The 22,392-nt window shown below is 44.4% G+C and overlaps 1 protein-coding gene across 1 annotated transcript in view; it reads left to right on the top strand.

The window, feature by feature from the left end:
* The window catches only part of MCHR2 (melanin concentrating hormone receptor 2), a 346,069-nt gene that overhangs the window by 254,344 nt on the left and 69,333 nt on the right, over positions 1–22,392 (top strand). Inside the window, exons 3-4 of the mRNA XM_040428802.1 lie at positions 9,042–9,236; positions 21,827–21,946. Of these exons, the coding sequence (XP_040284736.1) occupies positions 9,042–9,236; positions 21,827–21,946 (315 nt within the window). The remainder of the gene's footprint in view (positions 1–9,041; positions 9,237–21,826; positions 21,947–22,392) is intronic.

The raw sequence follows: 22,392 nt of genomic DNA, 5'->3' as shown, positions 1-22,392 counted from the left end.
GCCCCCTAGGATCGCAGGGCATCATTCTCTGCCTCCTGTAGCCTCCTCCTCCTACTCGGCTTCCTCCTCCACTGCTTCCACCAGCTCATCCGGTCAGCCACACACCTTCACCACCAACTTCAGCACAGCCCGGGGTAAACGTCAGCAGGCCATTCTGAAACTCATATGTTTGGGGGACAGGCCCCACAGCGCAAAGGAGTTGTGGCGGGGTATTGAACAACAGACCGACGAGTGGTTTCTGCCGGTGGGCCTCAAGCCAGGCCTGGTGGTATGCGATAATGGGCGAAATCTCGTGGCAGCTCTGGGACTAGCCGGTTTGACGCACATCCCTTGCCTGGCGCATGTGCTGAACTTGGTGGTGCAGAGGTTCATTCACCACTACCCCAACATGTCAGAGCTGCTGCATAAAGTGCGGGCCGTCTGTGCGCGCTTCCGCCGTTCACATCCTGCCGCTGCTCGCCTGTCTGCGCTACAGCGGAACTTCGGCCTTCCCGCTCACCGCCTCAATTGCGACGTGCCCACCCGGTGGAACTCCACCTTGCACATGCTGGAGAGACTGTGCGAGCAGCAGCAGGCCATAGTGGAGTTTCAGCTGTAGCACGCTCGCGTCAGTCGTACTGCCGAACAGCACCACTTCACCACCAATGATTGGGCCTCCATGCGAGACCTGTGTGCCCTGCTGCGCTGTTTCGAGTACTCCACCAACATGGCCAGTGGCGATGACACTGTTATCAGCGTTACAATACCACTTCTATGTCTCCTTGAGAAAACACTTAGGGCAATGATGTTAGAGGAGGTGGCCCAGGTGGAGGAGGAGGAGGAGGATGAGGGCTCGTTTCTAACACTTTCGGGCCAGTCTGTTCGAAGTGGCTCAGAGGGAGGTTTGTTTAAGCAGCAGAGGACAGGTTCACAAGTCGCCAGCCAAGGCACTGTACTGGAGGACGAGGAGGATGAGGAGGAGGAGGTGGAGGGGGACGAGGATGACGCAAGTTCACAGCGGGGTGGCAGCCCAGGCCCATCACTGGTGCGTGGCTGGGGGGATACGGTGGACGATGACGATACGCCTCCCACAGAGGACAGCTTGTCCTTACCCATGGGTAGCCTGGCCCACATGAGCGAATATATGCTCCAATGCCTGCGTAACGACAGCAGAGTTGCCCACGTTTTAACGTGTGCAGACTACTGGGTGGCCACCCTGCTGGATCCCCGGTATAAAGACAATGTGCCCACTTTAATTCCTGAACTGGAGCGCGACCGTAAGATGCGCGAGTACAAGCGCACGCTGATAGAGGCGCTCTTGAGAGCATTCCCACATGTCACAGGGGAACAGGTGGAAGGTGAAGGCAGAGGAGTGGCAAGAGGTCGCCAACGCAGCTGTGTCACGGCCAGCTCATCTGAGGGCAGGGTTAGCATGGCAGAAATGTGGAAAAGTTTTGTCTCCACGCCACAGCTATCTGCACCGACACCTGATACGGAACGTGTTAGCAGGAGGCAGCATTTCACTAACATGGTTGAACAGTATGTCTGCACACCCCTCCACATCCTGACGGATGGTTCGGCCCCATTCAACTACTGGGTTTCGAAATTGTCCACGTGGCCAGAGTTAGCATGTTATGCCTTGGAGGTGCTTTCCTGCCCGGCGGCCAGCGTTTTATCTGAACGCGTATTCAGCACGGCAGGGGGCGTCATTACTGACAAGCGCAGCCGCCTGTCCACAGCCAACGTGGACAAGCTGACCTTCATAAAGATGAACCAGGCATGGATCCCACAGGACCTGTCCCTCCCTTGTGCAGAGTAGTCCTTATTAACTGCCTAAAACATGTCTTGTTGTGCTACGGGCCACTTCTTTATTTGATACAAATTTTATGAAACCCACAGTTGAATGAAACTCTTCTCTGTCTGGGCGCCGGGGCCTAACCAGATGAAAGTGGCCGGTTAAACTAACGGGTGACATGAAGCCATAACCTCTGCCATGCTACCTCTGTCTTCTGTCTGGGTGCTGAGGCCTAAGTCAAATAAAGCGGTCTTCTGCTGTGCTGGGGGATATGAAGCTAATCTCTGACCTCTCTCCTCTGTCTGGGTCCAAAGGCCTAAATCACTGAAAGAGGCCTTCTCCTGTGGTGTGTGATATGATGCCAGAATATGTGCTGTGGGGCCTCTCTCCTCTTCCTGGGTGCAGGGGTCAAATAAACTAAATTGTGGCCTACTCCTGTGGTGGTTAATATGATGCCTGATTCTCTGATGTGGAACCTCTCTCCTCTGTTTGGGTGAAGGGGTCAAAGTAACTAAATGGTGGCTTCTCCTGTGGTGGCTGATATGATGCCAGAATATGTGCTGTGGTGCCTCTCTCCTCTTCCTGGGTGCAGGGGTCAAAGTAACTAAATGGTGGCTTCTCCTGTGGTGGCTGATATGATGCCAGAATATGTGCTGTGGGGCCTCTCTCCTCTTCCTGGGTGCAGGGGTCAAAGTAACTCAATGGTGGCTTCTCCTGTGGTGGCTGATATGATGCCAGAATATGTGCTGTGGGGCCTCTCTCCTCTTCCTGGGTGCAGGGGTCAAAGTAACTCAATGGTGGCTTCTCCTGTGGTGGCTGATATGATGCCAGAATATGTGCTGTGGTGCCTCTCTCCTCTGTCTGGGTCCAAAGGCCTAAATCACTGAAAGAGGCCTTCTCCTGTGGTGTGTGATATGATGCCTGAATATGTGCTGTGGTGCCTCTCTCCTCTTCCTGGGTGCGGGGGTCAAAGTAACTCAATGGTGGCTTCTCCTGTGGTGGCTGATATGATGCCAGAATATGTGCTGTGGTGCCTCTCTCCTCTTCCTGGGTGCGGGGGTCAAAGTAACTCAATGGTGGCTTCTCCTGTGGTGGCTGATATGATGCCAGAATATGTGCTGTGGGGCCTCTCTCCTCTTCCTGGGTGCGGGGGTCAAAGTAACTCAATGGTGGCTTCTCCTGTGGTGGCTGATATGATGCCAGAATATGTGCTGTGGGGCCTCTCTCCTCTTCCTGGGTGCAGGGGTCAAAGTAACTCAATGGTGGCTTCTCCTGTGGTGGTTAGTATGATGCCAGAATATGTGCTGTGGGGCCTCTCTCCTCTTCCTGGGTGCAGGGGTCAAAGTAACTCAATGGTGGCTTCTCCTGTGGTGGCTGATATGATGCCAGAATATGTGCTGTGGTGCCTCTCTCCTCTTCCTGGGTGCGGGGGTCAAAGTAACTCAATGGTGGCTTCTCCTGTGGTGGCTGATATGATGCCAGAATATGTGCTGTGGGGCCTCTCTCCTCTTCCTGGGTGCGGGGGTCAAAGTAACTCAATGGTGGCTTCTCCTGTGGTGGCTGATATGATGCCAGAATATGTGCTGTGGGGCCTCTCTCCTCTTCCTGGGTGCAGGGGTCAAAGTAACTCAATGGTGGCTTCTCCTGTGGTGGTTAGTATGATGCCAGAATATGTGCTGTGGGGCCTCTCTCCTCTTCCTGGGTGCAGGGGTCAAAGTAACTCAATGGTGGCTTCTCCTGTGGTGGCTGATATGATGCCAGAATATGTGCTGTGGTGCCTCTCTCCTCTTCCTGGGTGCGGGGGTCAAAGTAACTCAATGGTGGCTTCTCCTGTGGTGGCTGATATGATGCCAGAATATGTGCTGTGGGGCCTCTCTCCTCTTCCTGGGTGCAGGGGTCAAAGTAACTCAATGGTGGCTTCTCCTGTGCTGATTGATATAAAGCTGATGGTTGTGCCATCTGACATGGTTGCCAGGGTCTGATTCAATGGGGGCCTACTCCTGTGGTGGGTGATCTAAATGCCTGATTCTCTGCTGTGAAACCTCTCTCCTCCGTCTGGGTGTAGGGGTCAAAGTCTTTCAAAGTCGCCTTCTCCTGTGCTGATTGATATGAAGCTGATGGTTGTGCCATCTGACATGGTTGCCGGGGTCCCATTAAATTGTGGCCTACTCCTGTGGTGGTTGATATGATGCCTGATTCTCTGATGTGGAACCTCTCTCCTCTGTTTGGGTGAAGGGGTCAAAGTAACTAAATGGTGGCTTCTCCTGTGGTGGCTGATACGATGCCAGAATATGTGCTGTGGGGCCTCTCTCCTCTTCCTGGCTGCAGGGGTCAAAGTAACTCAATGGTGGCTTCTCCTGTGGTGGCTGATATGATGCCAGAATATGTGCTGTGGTGCCTCTCTCCTCTTCCTGGGTGCGGGGGTCAAAGTAACTCAATGGTGGCTTCTCCTGTGGTGGCTGATATGATGCCAGAATATGTGCTGTGGTGCCTCTCTCCTCTTCCTGGGTGCGGGGGTCAAAGTAACTCAATGGTGGCTTCTCCTGTGGTGGCTGATATGATGCCAGAATATGTGCTGTGGTGCCTCTCTCCTCTTCCTGGGTGCAGGGGTCAAAGTAACTAAATGGTGGCTTCTCCTGTGGTGGTTGATATGATGCCTGATTCTCTGCTGTGAAACCTCTCTCCTCCATCTGGGTGTAGGGGTCAAAGTCTTTCAAAGTCGCCTTCTCCTGTGCTGATTGATATAAAGCTGATGGTTGTGCCATCTGACATGGTTGCCAGGGTCTGATTCAATGGGGGCCTACTCCTGTGGTGGGTGATCTAAATGCCTGATTCTCTGCTGTGAAACCTCCCTCCTCCGTCTGGGTGTAGGGGTCAAAGTCTTTCAAAGTCGCCTTCTCCTGTGCTGATTGATATGAAGCTGATGGTTGTGCCATCTGACATGGTTGCCGGGGTCCCATTAAATTGGGGCCTACTCCTGTGGTGGGTGATCTAAATGCCTGATTCTCTGCTTTGAAACCTCTCTCCTCCGTCCGGGTGTAGGGGTCAAAGTCTGTCAAAGTCGCCTTCTCCTGTGCTGATTGATATAAAGCTTATGCTTGTGCCATCTGACATGGTTGCCGGGGTCTGATTCAATGGTGGCCTACTCCTGTGGTGGGTGATCTAAATGCCTGATTCTCTGCTGTGTAACCTCTCTCCTCCGTCTGGGTGTAGGGGTCAAAGTAACTAAATGGTGGCCTACTCCTGTGGTGGGTGATATGATGCCTGGTTCTCTGCTGTGGGACCTCTCTCCTTTGTCTGGGTGCTGTGGTCAAAATAATAGTAAGTGACCTTCTCCATTGGTGGGTGACTTGAAGCCTGATTCTGTGCTATGGGACCTCACTCCAATTAATATTGTTTAATTTTTATTTATTTTATGTTAACTCATCATTTCCCTATCTACATTTGTTTGCAGGGGATTTAACTACATTTTGCTGCCTTTTGCAGCCCTCTAGCCCTTTCCGGGTGTGTTTTACAGCCTTTTTAGTGCCCAAAAGTTCGGGTCCCCATTGACTTCTATGGGGTTCGGGTTCGGGATGAAGTTCGGGTCGAGTTCGGATCCCGAACCCGAACATTTTTCGAAAGTTCGGCCGAACTCGTCGAACCCGAACATCCAGGTGTTCGCTCAACTCTAGTAAGGAGTCAGTGTGGCATTGTATAACTTAGGCTGCCTCAGGTACCCTGGAAGCCAATGTATTGAGAGCTGCAGCATTTAAAAAAAACAATACTCAATTTATTAGCAATGTGAATCATTCTAACGTCCCAATCTTAATCGCATAATTCACAATCACAACATATCTTTTTCAATATTAATCCTGGTGCTGATAGTGAAAGGAGGAAAAAGAAAAACACAATACATTTCAGAGTGTATTTTTTTTTAATTCAGTTGATCACAGATTAGTGTGCCTGACATATTGGTGAGCAATGCATTATACTTACTAACCATAAACTGTAGTGGACTCTGTCCAATTGCCCTTTTTTAATAAAAATATTTATATTTCAATTTTAAAAATTCAGTTATAGAGTATTGAGTTATAGAGTACTGGACCTGACCATTTAAAAATAATTAAACGTGAAAACAGTTGATCACAGACTATTGTGCATAATACAGGGTGGGCCATTTATATGGATACACCTTAATAAAATGGGAATGGTTGGTGATATTAACTTTCTGTTTGTGGCACATTAGTATATGTGGGGGGGGGGGAAACGTTTCAAGATGGGTGGTGACCATGGCGGCCATTTTGAAGTCGGCCATTTTGAATCCAACTTTTGTTTTTTCGAAAGGAAGAGGGTCATGTGACACATCAAACTTATTGTGAATTTCACAAGAAAAACAATGGTGTGCTTGCTTTTAACGTAACTTTATTCTTTCATGAGTTATTTACAAATTTCTGACCACTTATAAAATGTGTTCAATGTGCTGCCCATTGTGTTGGATTGTCAATGCAACCCTCTTCTCCCACTCTTCACACACTGATAGCAACACCGCAGGAGAAATGCTAGCACAGGATTCCAGTATCCGTAGTTTGAGGTGCTGCACATCTCGTATCTTCACAGGATAGATAATTGCCTTCAGATGACCCCAAAGATAAAAGTCTAAGGGGGTCAGATCGGGAGACCTTGGAGGTCATTCAACTGGCCCACGACGACCAATCCACTTTCCAGGAAACTGTTCATCTAGGAATGCTCGGACCTGACACCCATAATGTGGTGGTACACCATCTTGCTGGAAAAACTCAGGGAACGTGCCAGCTTCAGTGCATAAAGAGGGAAACACATCATCATGTAGCAATTTCGCTTATTTAGTGACCCTCTTAGACTTTTATCTTTGGGGTCATCTGAAGGCAATTGTCTATGCTGTGAAGATACGAGATGTGCAGCACCTGAAGCTACGGATACTGGAGGCCTGTGCTAGCATTTCTCCTGCGGTGTTGCTATCAGTGTGTGAAGAGTGGGAGAAGAGGGTTGCATTGACAATCCAACACAATGGGCAGCACATTGAACACATTTTATAAGTGGTCATAAACTTGTAAAAAACTTATGAAAGAATAAAGTTACGTTAAAACCAAGCACACCATTGTTTTTCTTGTGAAATTCACAATAAGTTTGATGTGTCACATGACCCTCTTCCTATTGAAAAAACAAAAGTTGGATTCAAAATGGCCGACTTCAAAATGGCCACCATGGTCACCACCCATCTTGAAAAGTTTCCCCCTCACATATACTAATGTGCCACAAACAGGGAGTTAATATCACCAACCATTCCCATTTTATTAAGGTGTATCCATATAAATGGCCCACCCTGTATATTGTTCTCCATTATAGTTTCAAACAAGCATCATGGAAAACGATGCAAACTAAGAATGCTTTCAAAAACAGTGTTAATATTATATTTTAAATTAAAATCTAAATCAAAACAATGTTTGATGTGATCACCATTTGCCTTCAATTGCATCAGTTATTCTACGTACAGTTGCACACAGTTTCTGAAGGAACTTGGCAAGGATTTTGTTCAAAACATCTTGGAGAACTAGCAAACCGAACAAAAATTACCATATAACAAATGACTATGTGTGGAAACATATATACAAAACCGAATCACAGACACAATACAGAAAACATCTTTATTGTGTCTCATATAAAGACATATTACACACAAATATCAACAATAGTAAAATTGATGCAGAAAAATGCTGAGAGAGTGATACCCCCGAGTCCTTAAATCACCTTGCATTGCCCAATAATAATATATCCTTGCCAAAAACAATGCCTTGTCCAATCATGTGGTGTTATAGTACATTCACCAATATGCTACCGTATTATAAATCTATATATACAATTAAGGGGGCACTGAATGCTACATCACCACATAAAGTCCAAACAGGATCTAAACTAAAAGACACTAGGCATATTTCCAAAAATAATACATACATGGCACAAGGACACTTATGGTATACGGACCAGCAGCTAGGGGGGCAAAACAAACCCCAACGTACATTTCCCCACGCTTCCTCTGGATCCTGTTTAGATCACAACCACACGGCATGTGGTTGTGAGCTAACTGATCTAGGTGTGGCCAGCTGCAGTTGAGAATTGCATGGCAAATTCGGCTGCAGCTGCCTGTTAATGGCCATGTGGCACCTTCAATACAATTGTGTGGGCATATCCTTATCATTCTATTTCATTCTGTTTTTGGTGGTATTTTGTTGCATGAATTTTTGCAAGTTTTTGCAAAATTCTGTGACATTTACCCACTAGTGCCTTATTTGCCATTTTTCAAATGGGTTTATGTTTGAAGACTTGTTTTGATTTTAGAAATGTTAGAAAACACATTTACTAATTGCAACATTTGTAAAAGTTGCAAAAAACTCCATGTCAGCCAACCCTTTTTACAGACATTGGTGTATAACATCACATTGCACATGCTCCAAATATATTATGACTGTGAGCCATTTCATAAATTTAACTTAACCTCACAAAGCAAAGACTTAATCTCACAAATGCTATTATGTGCACCCCCAGGCTGCTTTTATTTTTTGTTGTTGCCCATGGTATTACTTTTTAGTGCAATGGGAAAGTTAACTTTTTCCCATTTTCAAATGTTGGAAAGTATGAAAAGGTTCAAGGGTTTCTAAGAATATTCTAAGAATTTCTAAGAATATTCTCAGAATACTCTAAAAGAATGTGTATAAATCAAATGATTTTTCTAATATGAATTCAAAGATTGTTCTTGAGATGTCCTTTATCTTAAATTATATTGGCACTCCTTTATATATATATAAAATGTATTTCAGATAGATGTTAATAGTACTACAAAAAATATATTTGGGGAAATCTTAACTTTTGTAATTTATCTGTGCATAGGAAATCTTTACATTTAGCTTTGCAGTCACTGAACTAAGTTCTCTAAGCACACATGGATGAATCTACCATCTATCCTATCAATAGAGATAGAGCTCTCAGCAGCATAAATTGAATACAGAAGCCTCCTAACTATGAACTAAATAGATCTGATGCTTAAAGGAGCAGTTTCTGCCCCTCTTACAAGTGGATTTCAGCTCACTTGAGCCTCATTTCAATGACATGTACTAGATTTCAATGACATGTACTAATATACATATATGTGTTGTTTTAATTGCATCTGAAAAGTATACAACTATTGGTGCATTATATTATGTAGAATGGCATATGTTTTATCATTATATATCATCATTTTATGTTACAGATATATGGCTCTTGTCCAACCTTTTCGTCTTACAAGTTTGAGGACAATTTCAAAAACGATCCGTGTTAACATACTTCTGTGGGCAGCATCTTTTGTAGTTGTGTTTCCTGTCTGGGTCTATTCCAAGGTTATTCAGTTCAAAGATGGGTTGGAAAGTTGTGCGTTTGATCTTACAACACCAAGTGATGTTCTCTGGTAAGTTTGAGAACATTAAATCAGCAACTGTGTTGTAAATAAGACTATAATTTTTTAAGTAGTACCTTAACATGTTTTCTCTTAACTGAGCTATTACTTTCATGACTTTTCTCTAATGGGGTATTCTCACCAAAAAATGTAATTTATTATGTAGATAAACTTAAAGGGGTTGTCTCATCATGGACAATGGGGGCATATCGCTAGAATATGCCCCCATTGTCTTATAGGTGCAGGTCTCACCGCTGGGAAACGCACCTATATTGAAAACGGAGCCCCGCAAGGTGGTGGCTGGAGGACTCCGGTCCGGCCATCACCAAGTCGACTCCCCATAGATGTGAATGGGAGCTTACCGAGCATACACGACCCCCACTCCCATTCATTTCTATGGGGTCAACGGAAATAGCCGAGCCAGCCCCATAGAAATAGCCAAGCTATTTTTGCCGGCCCCATAGAAAAAGAATGGAGGGTGGCTGCGTATGCGCAGTGTGTCCTCCTTCACTTGCAGGGCTCCATTCTCGATATAGGTGTGGGTCCCAGCGGTGGGACTCGCACCTATAAGACAATGGGGGCATATCTTAGTGATATCCCCCATTGTCCATGATGAGACAACCCCTTTAATATAATGCACTTACTAATGTAAGTAGCGGTTACTGCACTTGCACTCTATAGGAAAAAGTACCAGCCTCTCTGGTGGCCGGAACCGTACGATCGTGCATAGGCACACATGCGCAGCAGATCCTGTCCTCGTATCTATGCTGCAGCATTGGCCATAACCCCTGGAAACGAGCAGTGCATAATGAGATGAAAAAATTAATTGAGCTAGCAAAGGAGGCAATATAGGCAATCACAATACATTAGTAAGTGCCTTGTATTTACGTTGTCTTCATGATAAATGTTATTTGCTGATGTAAGAAAATTTCTTGTGGTTCCGTGCCTCCGTTCCGCACCAGCCTTCTGGATTGCGGACCCATTCAAGTAAATGGGTGCGTATCCGTGGTGTGGGGGAAACACGGCCGGTGCCTGTGTATTGCGGACCTGCTGTTTGCAGGCCGCAATAAGGCCATGGCCGAGTGCATGAGGCCTTAACCTTGAGCAAACACAACTTCTGCTACACATCTTGGTAATGAGTAATTAGCGAATAACTAAATTAGCACATTTGTTTTATAATGAGACAGTTATGACTGCAATAAAATAAAATAGTTTAGTTTAGAATTTATGATATCTGTTGTATTTCTAGTGAATAGAATAACCAAATGAAAGCATTCAGTTTTATTAATCATCACTTCGAGGAAATACAATTCTGATTCGATTAAACATTAGACATTTTTTCCCTTGTTCACAAATGGAAAAGTTTAGAAAGAATAAATTCCCCAAACTTTACATTTTAATACATTCACTGGTATTAATACAAAGTATTATGGTACAGATACAAAGTATTACAGGTACAGCTGTTATGCATTATTGATATTATGTAGTTGTATATGTATAAGGCCTCATGCACACAACCGTTTTTCGGGTCCGCATCCGAGCCACAGTTTTTGCGGCTCGGGTGCGGACCCATTTGTGGCCCCGCAAAAAAAATATAGCATGTCCTATTCTTGTCCGTTTTGCGGACAAGAATAGGCATGTCTACAATGGGCCGCCAGTTCCGTTCTGCAAATTGCGGAAGGCACACGGGCAGCTTCCGTTTTTTGTGGATCTGCGGTTTGCGGACCAAAAAAAAACGGCAAGGTCGTGTGCATGTAGCCTAACATTGTAAGGGCTGTTTCACACGAGCGAGTCCATTGAGGGAATCACGCTCCGGGTGTGAGTGTGATCCTCTGCTCTGGACTTGCAGGAGCGCACAGCATTATCATGATTTATAATGCTATGTGTCTCTGCATGGCCTTTTTTCCACAGAATCCTAGTGACATAAAGCTGTCAGTATGATTCTGTAGAAATAAGGTCAAGCAGAGACACATAGCATTATAAATCATGATAATGCCGCGCTCTCCTGCAAGTCCAGAGCGGAGGATCACACTCACACACGGAGCGTGATTCCCGCAATGGACTCGCTCATGTGAAACAGCCCTAAGGGTACTTTCACACTAGAGATTTTCTTTTCCCTCATAGAGTTCTGTCCTAGGGGCTCTATACCGGAAAAGAACTGATCAGTTTTATCTCCATGCATTCTGATTGGAGAGCAATCCGTTCAGGATGCATCAGGATGTCTTCAGTTGCATGCTACGGTTTTTTCTCCGGCCAAAAAAACTAAACACTTGCCTGAATCCCGGATCTGGCATTTTTTTTCCATAGGAGTGTATTAGTGGCAAATACCGGAATGCCAGATCCGTCCTTCCGGTCTGCGCATGCGCAGACTGAAAAAAAGGTGAAAAAAATAAATACTGCATCCGTTTTTCCAGATGACACCGGAAAGACGCATCTGGCATTTCAATGCATTTGTAAGACGGATCAGGCATTTTTCAGACTGATCAGGATCCTGATCAGTCTTACAAATGCCATCAGTTGGCATACGTTTTGCTGGATCCGGCAGGAACTGCTTACCGGACCACTCTGCCGCAAATGTGAAAGTAGCCCAATGTGACAAGTACAAAAAAAAAAAACTAAAGTATGCGCATATGTACTTACAATTAAAAGAACAATAGTGTAATTGAGCATTATTTGTGTGACTGTAGTTTTATATCTAGGTGTAGGGATTTTTCTAGTTAATAAGAATTTTTACATTTTTTTTTTTTTAACTTAGATACTGGTGGTCTATCCTCAGGATAGGTCATCAATATCATATCAGAAGGGATCCGGCATCCCGCACACACAATGGTTAGAGGTTTTGGGCAGCCACCGTTGTTGGAAGCTATCCACTGGATGGAGCCAGGAGCACAAGTTTCAGTCCACTGTGTATAAGCCTTGCCATGCTACTGCATTACAGCCAACCAGGGGCGTTGCTAGGTCAAAACATTCGGGGCCTGGGCCCCTGATGTTTTGTTCCAGTCCCCGAATGTACTGCCTGCCTGTTAGATATAACTGTATTGCCGTCCTCAGGACAACAATACATTTGAATCTAATGCACTGCAAGAGCTGAAGGACCTGTGATGACATCACAGGTCATGTGATCAGTTCTAAATGCAGTAGCTGAAAAGGACCTGGGATGATGTCACCATCATGTGACCAGTTCAGGAGAGGATGGCTCAGCAGTGAAGAGAAGCCCTGGGAAGAGGCTGAGGTGAGGTCTGCTACATGAGGAGAGGTAAGTGAAGATTACTCAGTGTGAGAGGCAGAGCAATGTTGGGAGTTGTAGTTATTTAACTAGGACTGTCTGTTAGGACTGAAGGGAGGGAAGTTATTGATATGGGACAGTGAGGTGGAGTGATGTTAATTACATGGGACTTAAATTTCGAAGTGGCTGGGGTGATGTTATATACATGGGACTGTATGTTGAGGGTAAATGTTATTAATATGGGACTGCATGTTGAAGGCAGCTGTGGGAGGGAGTGACATTATTTACATGGGATTGAATGTTAAGGGGTAATGTTATTTACATGGGACTGCATGTTGGAGGTGGCTAGGGAGGGGGAGATTTTATTTACATGGGACTGTATGTTGAAGGTGTCTGGGGAGGGAGTGATGTTATTTATATGGGACTGAATATTGAGGAGGTGATGTTATTTACATGGGACTGTATATTGGAAGGGGAAGGAGAGATGGTGTGATGTTATTTACATGGGACTGTATTTTAGAGGGGGCTGTAGATAGAGAGGGATGTTATTTACATGGGACTGTATATTGGAGGGGGGCTGTAGAGATGGTATGATTGTATTTATATGGGACTCTATGGCGGAGGGAGGGAAATAGTGTTATTTACACGGGACTGTATGGCGGAGGTGCTGAGAAATTATAATTTCTATGGAAACTAAACTGAGAAATATAACTATAGGGGGCACTGCAGGCGGCATTATAAATACTTGGGGCGCTTCAGAGCGAGCATTATAACAGGGGGGGGGGGGCGATATAATTACTGGGGGCACTGTTGGGGCATTTTTTTTTATATTTAAATTTTTATTAGTTTTTTCAACAAGAAAAACAAGGGGTTACATAGTATCAAGGTATAGGCACGCAGGCCTAAGCAGTTACAGATAGTAGAGAAATAAATTACTTTGCGCTTAAGCAGGTGATGCAGTTAAGATCCAAGGTGTACAATCTAGACAATTTAAGACATCACATAGACATCACATAGACATCTCATAGACCTGCAGGGCAATGTTGTGGAAGAGACGAGGGCACACAAATAGAATAAGAATCTACAGGAAAGGAGATCTGCGGGATGAGAGCCAAAGGACAAAAGACCGAGTTTCATCTCTCTAGAGTGGGTTTCTGAAGTTCGACCAGGGGGACCATTTTTTGAGGAATGTGTCGTGGGATCGCATTTCCCAAGAAGAGAGTTCTTCAAACCTATGGATTTGGTCCATTTTTTGGATCCAATCATCCATGGTTAGAACCTGAGATTGAAGCCAATGTTTGGGAAGCAAAAGGCGGGCAGCCATTAACATTTGCATAAAAATGTATGGCGGTTTCACCCTCTGATCCTCAGGGGAAAGGGATAGGAGAGCTAGTTGCGGAGAGGGTGATATAGAGGTCCCACAAATCCTATTTGATCTAGCAAAGATCTCCACCCACCATCTGTGTATATTGGGACAGGTCCACCAGATGTGAAAGAAAGTTCCTTTTTCCCCACAGTGCCTCCAGCACGCATCCGAAGCAGAATCAGAGTAAAGTGATGTTTTGTCGGGTGTGTTGTACCATCTGGTAAGGATCTTATAGCTATTCTCCTGGATCCGAACGCAACGTGAGGCACTGTGGGGATAGCTAAGGAGACCGGGTAGACTATTAAATGGGAAAACTATATTAAGGTCTTTCTCCCAACCACTCACAAATGACGGCTTGGCAAGCATAGGCGGGAAGCGTAATTTACTATAAATCAGTGAAATTAATTTCCTAGGCATAGATTGGAGAGAGATAACTGACTCGAGCCAGACTAAGGGTCGTGATAAGTCTCCTATATTAATATGTTGTTTCAAGTAAGCTCTTAGGTATGCAATGGTAAAGATATCACATGGGTGCGGATTTAAAATAGTGTTTATTGCTTGAGGGTCTAGCCATTCACCCGAAGGAAGAGCCAGAGTGTTAATGTATATAGATGAAGACTTGAGTGTTTGGGAGGTCGCAGATTTTATTGGCGCGGGGGCTGTGCCAATTATATCCTTCACCGTCAGAAGGGGGGAGGGGTATGGAATAGAGCAGTGTGAGGAAGAGAACCATTTCCAAGCCTCTAGAGTAGCTTTTATTATTGGATAATGAGAGAATTGTCCTGGGAAAACCATTTGAGAGCCTAGTAGTAGTGCTCTAGGGGATTTTTGTAAAATATCCAATTCCAATTCCACTAAGAGGGAGGGCGGTGAGGAGTGCAACCAAGCAACCACTCGGGTTAGAAGGATAGCCTTACCGTAGATTTCAGGATTAGGCAGCCCGATCCCTCCCGCATGTCTAGGCTTGGTGAGTAATGAGAATGAGAGTCTCGCTCTCTTACCGTTCCAAATAAATGTCCTGAATTTTTTAAAGACTTGGTCATAGTATTGTTTGGGGACTGGGATTGGTAATATCTGTTGCAGGTAGGTGAGGCGAGGAAGGATTAAGGAGGCAAGAAGATTCTTGCGGCCAAACCAAGAGAGGGTTGGATTGGATTTTGCCAAGTTGTCAATGGCCTCGAAGATGGACTTCCTAAGAGGGATATAGTTAAGAGCAAAGAGGTCATGTATATTAGGACTCAGTTTGACTCCCAGGTAAGTGATTGTTGTCGAGGACCAGTTAAATGGCGAATCTGCCATCAGCAGGTTCTTTGTGGAGTTGGAAATTCCCATACAAAGCACCAGGGATTTGCTACCGTTTATTTTGAAGTCTGAAGCTCGGCTAAAGCAATTAAGGTGACTTTGAATCCGTGGGAGGGAGACTTTGGGGTTTATCGTCATTATTAGGACATGGTCAGCAAATGCTGCAACTTTCTGTTCCCTACCTCCCAAACATAGACCTGAAATCTCCCTGTCAAGTCTTATGTTAGCAAGAAGGGGTTCTAGTGCTAGAATGAAAAGGAGGGGTGAGAGGGGGCAGCCTTGTCTAGTTCCGTTACTTATTGGGAATGAAGCAGATAGGTTTCCATTGATTTGTACCCTTGCTGACGCCTGCTCATACATGGCAAAAGTTGCCTGTACAAAGGGACCAGGAAGGCCAAACCTCATCAGAGTATATTTTAGGTATTGCCAGTTAACCCTGTCGAACGCTTTCTCCGCATCCGTACTAAGGAGAAGCAAAGGGGAAGAATGTCTTTTGGCGTGGCAGAGGGTATTAATTACCCTGGCCGTATTATCTTTGCCTTCTCTGGTGCGGATAAAGCCAACCTGGTCCCCGTGTATAAGGGAGGGAAGAAGAATAGTTAATCTATTGGCTAACATTTTGGCCAGGAGTTTGAGGTCTATGTTTAGGAGGGATATGGGTCTATAATTAGAGCATTGTTTGGGGTCTTTCCCTTCTTTTGGTATAAGGGAGATATGTGCCATGGTCATGTCTCTGGATAAAGGGCGGCCTAACAAAGATTGATTACAGACTTCTAGGAGGTAGGGAAGGAGAATTTCCTGAAAGGTTTTATAGTATGACAGGGGAAGCCCATCTGGGCCAGGGCTCTTTCCTGACGGCATTTGTGAAATGGCGTTCTTAAGTTCCGTAATAGTGAAAGGAGCTTCCAGTTTTAGTTTTTGATCGGGGGAAAGATATGGTATCCTAGAAGAGTCCAGGAAGTTCCCTATAGCCGATGTTCTTTTCTCAGGCGTCTCGGAGGGGGGGAGATTATAAAGGTTATTATAATAAGTCCAAAATTGTGCAGTGATCTGAGAAAGGGAGAAAATCGGTTTACCATCAGGTGTAGAAAGTTGATGGACGTAGTTAGAGGACCTTCTCCCCTTAATCCTGCTCATCAGAAATTTGGTGGCCTTATCCCCATGAGCAAAGAACTTATGTTTAATGCTCATGTAGTACTTGGCTGCTTTGGATGATAAAAGAGATTTCAGTTTCGCTCTATTTTCTGATAATTCTTTTAAGTGGGAGACAGAGGCGGAAGATTTATGACAGGATTCCAGTCTCTGAATTTCTTTGAGGGTTTCATCTATAGCTTTTTCTTGGAGTTTCTTTTTGTAAGACCCAATGCTAATGAAGTGGCCTCTGATGACCGGTTTGTGAGCATCCCAGAGAGTGTTGATAGAAATGTCTGAGCCTTTATTTAGGGAAAAGTAGTCTGCTAAATGTTTAGAAATCCGGTCTATTGAGTCTTGGGAACCCAGTAAAGTCTCATTCAAGCGCCAGTTAAAACAAGAGTTTTTTTTTGAGGGAGCTAGTATCTGGATAAAAATAGGGGAATGGTCTGACAGATGTATAGAACCTATCGAGGCTGTGCTACACAGGTGGAGGTGTTCTTTTGATATAAAAAGGTAGTCTAGCCTGTGGTAGGTGGCGTGGGCTGCAGAGTAGAAGGTGTAGTCAAGGGCATTAGGGTAGTGGGAGCGCCAGGAGTCAACCAGGTGAAGACTCCAGAGGTTATTCCTGATGGATTTAAGGGATTTACCAGGTAGGGACGATCTGTGAGATGAAACATCTAGTTGCGGGAATAGTGCAACATTCAGATCACCTCCCAATATCACAATACCCTCTTTAAAGGGGTTAAAAATTGGAACTATGTTGGCTATCCATTAGGATTGGTTGGAATTGGGAACATACACATTTGCAAAGGTGTATATTTGTTGGCCAATAGAACCTTTAATCAAGATATACCTTCCGTCTGGGTCAAGTATTTGGTCTATAAGTTTAAATGGAACCTTTCTATGAAATCCTATACTGACTCCACATGAAGCGGACACGTTGCCCCCACAGTGAAACCAGTCTGAGTAATAGGAGAACTGCATATTGGGGTAATGTGTCTCCTGGAGGAACACCACTTCAACTTTGGCTTTTCTTAGAATGGTAAAGACTTGGCTCCTTTTGGAAGGGGAATGAAAGCCTTTAACATTGTAAGAAGCAATGTGTAAGTCAGCCATTTGGTGAGGTGTAAGTGGAATTACCTCTAAGCCAGAGATGTCTCCTCCAAGAGAGGGAATGGGTAGTGTGTGATCTTGTCTTTAGGCGAGCAAGCTGGGTCAGGATGTAGCAAGGATCGCGTGTAGCCAATTTGAGTGTCACATACCTTGAAGAAAGAACAGGGTAAAAACATAAAACAGAACATAGGAATACAAACAAGGAATAAGTCAGCATATTTGAGTATGCTGTATACATGTGGGGGAAAATTGGTCTAGTGACCGAGAAGGAGGTCGAATAACACCTCAGATGAGGCCAATGGATTATCAGGGAGAATGAGTCTGCCTGAGCGGTCTAACCAATATGCCAACATTGACAACATATCTAACATTAAGCCAAATTATCAACCTGACATTAATAGACCTGCTCAGGACAAAAGGTTAAGTATTTGCGCCAGCATAAGGACAGGGATTCCTGTGGCTTTACTTAATGTTCCTGGGAGAGGCTTCTAGGAGTAAGCTGTAGGCTTCTTTTCTTAGATCTGGAGGACTTCGGGGTACGTAGGACTTCAAATGGAACCATTTTAGGAAGGTCCGGGAGATCACGTAAGTCCTGAAAAATTTCCCAATTCTCAATCGGCATAGAATCCACTTTCAAGAGATCATAGGTGGCTTGCAGATCTGTGAAGGACGTGATAAAGACTTTTTTCCCAGCAAAGGAGAACGCAAGTCCAAAAGGATAGGACCAACGGTAAGGTACCTTGTTGGACCGGAGCCAATCGGTCAGGGGTTTGAGCGCCCTGCGCTTTTTCAGAGTAGAGGGCGCTAAATCTTGATAAATTTCCAGCTTGGAGTCTTCATAAGTCAGGCCAGCATTATTACGGGCAGCTTCCAAGATGGCGGATTTTACTGGGAAGTTTAAGAACTTACAGATGACGTCCCTAGGTGGGTCGGAGGGCTTGGGTTTCGGACGAAGGGCCCTGTGAGCCCGTTCTATGACCACATCTTGCGGGAAATCAGGGCCTAGTAGTGAGCTGCAGATAGCTAGGACAGCCGCCGGAATATCTCCAGGTAGTACCGCTTCTGAAATCCCACGGAACCTTAAATTGTTCCTGCGCCCTCTGTTTTCTTGGTCTTCAATAGTGTTATGCATCTCATTTAGGTAATTTGAACAGCGGCGCAAAGCATCAGATACTGCTGTGTGGTGATTCAGGGAAGCCGTTTGATGTAGCTCCAGGGTCTCTACCCTGTCCCCTATGTGCCGTACCTCTTGTCTAAAGGCTGAAATTTCAGTGAGGATGGGTTCCATGACCCTACTCAGGGCACGATCTAGATATTTTCTAGTAAGGGGTAGGTCAGAACTGACCTGGGTGTCCTCTGTGTCACTTTCATCTTCCGAGAGGGTAGGAGCCCGCTTCGGCGCTTTATGCTGTGGTGTCGGCGCCATCTTAGTTTCTCTCGCAGCAACCGTTGCGGCCGCTTTCTTGAGGAATTTCTCCATATCTCCAGGCGGAATCTGTCCCTTGAGGTTGGTGGGGTGATCACCTTAACATAGAAACATAGAAACATAGAATGTGTCGGCAGATAAGAACCATTTGGCCCATCTAGTCTGCCCAATATACTGAATACTATGGATAGCCCCCGGCCCTATCTTATATGAAGGATGGCCTTATGCCTATCCCATGCATGCTTAAACCCCTTCACTGTATTTGCAGCTACCACTTCTGCAGGAAGGCTATTCCATGCATCCACTACTCTCTCAGTAAAGTAATACTTCCTTATATTACTTTTAAACCTTTGCCCCTCTAATTTAAAACTGTGTCCTCTTGTGGTAGTTTTTCTTCTTTTAAATATGCTCTCTTCCTTTACCGAGTTGATTCCCTTTATGTATTTAAAAGTTTCTATCATATCCCCTCTGTCTCTTCTTTCTTCCAAGCTATACATATTAAGGTCCTTTAACCTTTCCTGGTAAGTTTTATCCTGCAATCCATGTACTAGTTTAGTAGCTCTTCTCTGAACTCTCTCTAGAGTATCTATATCCTTCTGGAGATATGGCCTCCAGTACTGCACACAATACTCCAAGTGAGGTCTCACCAGTGTTCTGTACAGCGGCATAAGCACTTCACTCTTTCTACTGCTTATACCTCTCCCTATACATCCAAGCATTCTGCTGGCATTTCGTGCTGCTCTATTACATTGTCTTCCCACCTTTAAGTCTTCTGAAATAATTACTCCTAAATCCCTTTCCTCAGATACTGAGGTCAGGACTGTGTCAAATATTCTATATTCTGCCCTTGGGTTTTTACGCCCCAGGTGCATTATCTTGCACTTATCCACATTAAATTTCAGTTTCCAGAGTTCTGACCATTCTTCTAGTTTTCCTAAATCCTTTTCCATTTGGCGTTTCCCTCCAGGAACATCAACCCTGTTACATATCTTTGTGTCATCAGCAAAAAGACAAACCTTACCAGCGAGGCCTTTTGCAATATCACTTATGAAGATATTAAACAAAATCGGTCCCAGTACAGATCCCTGTGGAACCCCACTGGTAACATTACCTTGTTTTGAATGTTCTCCATTGACTACAACCCTCTGTTGTCTGTCACTCAGCCACTGCCTAATCCACTCAACAATATGGGAGTCCATGCTCAATGACTGCAGTTTATTGATAAGTCTTCTATGTGGGACAGTGTCAAAAGCCTTACTAAAATCTAGATATGCGATGTCTACTGCACCTCCACCGTCTATTATTTTATTCACCCAGTCAAAAAAATCTATAAGATTTGTTTGACATGATCTCCCTGAAGTAAACCCATGTTGTTTTTCATCTTGCAATCCATGGGATTTTAGATGTTCCACAATCCTATCCTTTAATAGGGTTTCCATTAATTTGCCTACTATTGATGTCAGACTCACTGGTCTATAGTTGCTCGATTCCTCCCTACTACCTTTCTTGTGAATGGGCACGACATTTGCCGATTTCCAATCTTCCGGGACGACTCCTGTTACTAATGATTGGTTAAATAAATCTGGTTGCTTCTGGTTGCCAATTTTCACCATTCTCGCCCAAATGTGCTACTGTAGGCTGATGTTATAAACGAACCTCCTGGGAGCGCAGGGAACTATGCGACCATCTCCGTCCGGCGCTAGCTCCGCCCCCCCTGTTGGGGCATTTTAAATCCAGGGGACATAAGGCATTCTTATTACTACTGGGGGCTCTATAGAAGGGACTTATAGATCCACCTTATTTCTACTAAGAGCACTATGGGGGTCCTTATTACTACTGAGGGGTCTGTAGAGAGTTTTATTACCACTGGGGGGACAATAGGGTGGGCCTTATTTCTACTGGGGGCTCTGTGAGGGTATTATTAATACTGGAGGGCTCTTCTAATAATGTAGGCACTCTTTCAGGGAGTGTTCTCATGGTTGGGGGCACTGTAGGGGGCAGTATTACTAATGAGGGCACTCTTGTGGAGCATTATCAAAGTTGGGTCCAGTAGGGGGCAGTATTACTAATGAGCGCATTCTAGAAGGGAATTACTATTGGTGGGACTATGAGTAGTACTGTTACTATGGGGGGCACTCATTTTTCTTCAGGATAGTATTTGGGGGTACAGAAAAGTAAGGAAGCTAAAATGTTCGTGTGTCACACTCTGCAGAGACGAGGCGTCTAAGAGAAGTTGTCCAGCCCGAATGGAAAAGATGATGACAGAGAAGATCTAAATCAGAGGAGACGTCACCTGAGAGGCCCTGGATGTGAGAGGTATGTGCTTCTGTAAGGCAAGTACAGTAAAATGTCTTCAGTGCTAGTGTTTGCTGGGGGGGGGGGGATGCAGTTGTTCAACTTAGAGAATTGGGCCATATGCATTGGTGCTTGGGCCCCAGATCTTTTGAGACTCTAGCAACGCCCCTGCAGCCAACATTCAAGTAAATGGGAACTGAACTACAGTACATTGGTACCACAAACTAGAGAGTGGATGGAGCCTTTCTTCCCCTGTATAGTTTCTAGTACTGGCAGTTGCCCAAAACAACTGACCCCCACCAATCTGATACTTGCCACCAAGGATTTAATTTGATAACTTCTGTTATGGTCTGCTTGAGTTTGATTTATAGCTGACCATACACAAGAAAGAAAAGTCAGCCTAATCAATCTCATGAGCATGTGGAACTGCTGACTTTTCCCCCGATAGTGGAAATGACATTTAAAAGAGATTGCACATGTTGGATTTCAACATTCCTGGTCTTTTGTTTTAGCAGGCGAAAAGCAACTGCAAATGGTGTGTGGCACTTGCTTATTGCTGTTTTTCTACTGTAATAAGCATGCACACTCGATGGCTGACAAATATCTAATGTATATTGCCACCTTTACAATACTCCTAATAATTGAATTACATTTTATCAAATTTAAAGCAGCTCCAATATGGAGATTTACTTTTATGTGCAACAGAAATTAATACCATTTTGTGTTTTTATCATTTTCAGGTACACGCTGTACTTGACAATCACAACATTCTTCTTTCCCTTACCACTAATAGTAGCCTGCTACATATTAATTTTGTGTTACACCTGGGAGATGTATCATCAAAATAAGACAGCAGGACGGTAAGTTGAAAACCTTTATTGAATCTACACTTCCATTTTCTTTTACAGGTAAGTAAGCAAAAAGCTGTAATCAATGTACAACTAAATAATCATATAGAATATATATTAGAAAACTTGCAGTGTATTACTAGACTATCGTTTATGATTTGTGCCAGCTACTGCTGCTCTCTGCAGGCAGAATTGGTAGTTTTGTGGGGCTATTTGTGCAGAGGGAAAGTATAGAGAATAAATGACTGGGACACTCACATTATCATCAGACATGAAACCTTGTTTTATATATACGGTATAAGACCCCAAATTGTGATAAAAATTATTATACAAATTTATAACTATAAAATAGAGCTGCAAAATTTAAATATATATATATATATATATATATATATATATATATATACAGTACAGACCAAAAGTTTGGACACACCTCATTCAAAGAGTTTTATTTATTT

This window comes from Bufo bufo, chromosome 4 (genome assembly GCF_905171765.1).
Source record: "Bufo bufo chromosome 4, aBufBuf1.1, whole genome shotgun sequence".
Taxonomy (NCBI): domain Eukaryota; kingdom Metazoa; phylum Chordata; class Amphibia; order Anura; family Bufonidae; genus Bufo; species Bufo bufo.
The sequence above is the reverse complement of the archived record's forward strand: the minus strand, read 5'-3'. Positions and strand labels throughout refer to the sequence as shown.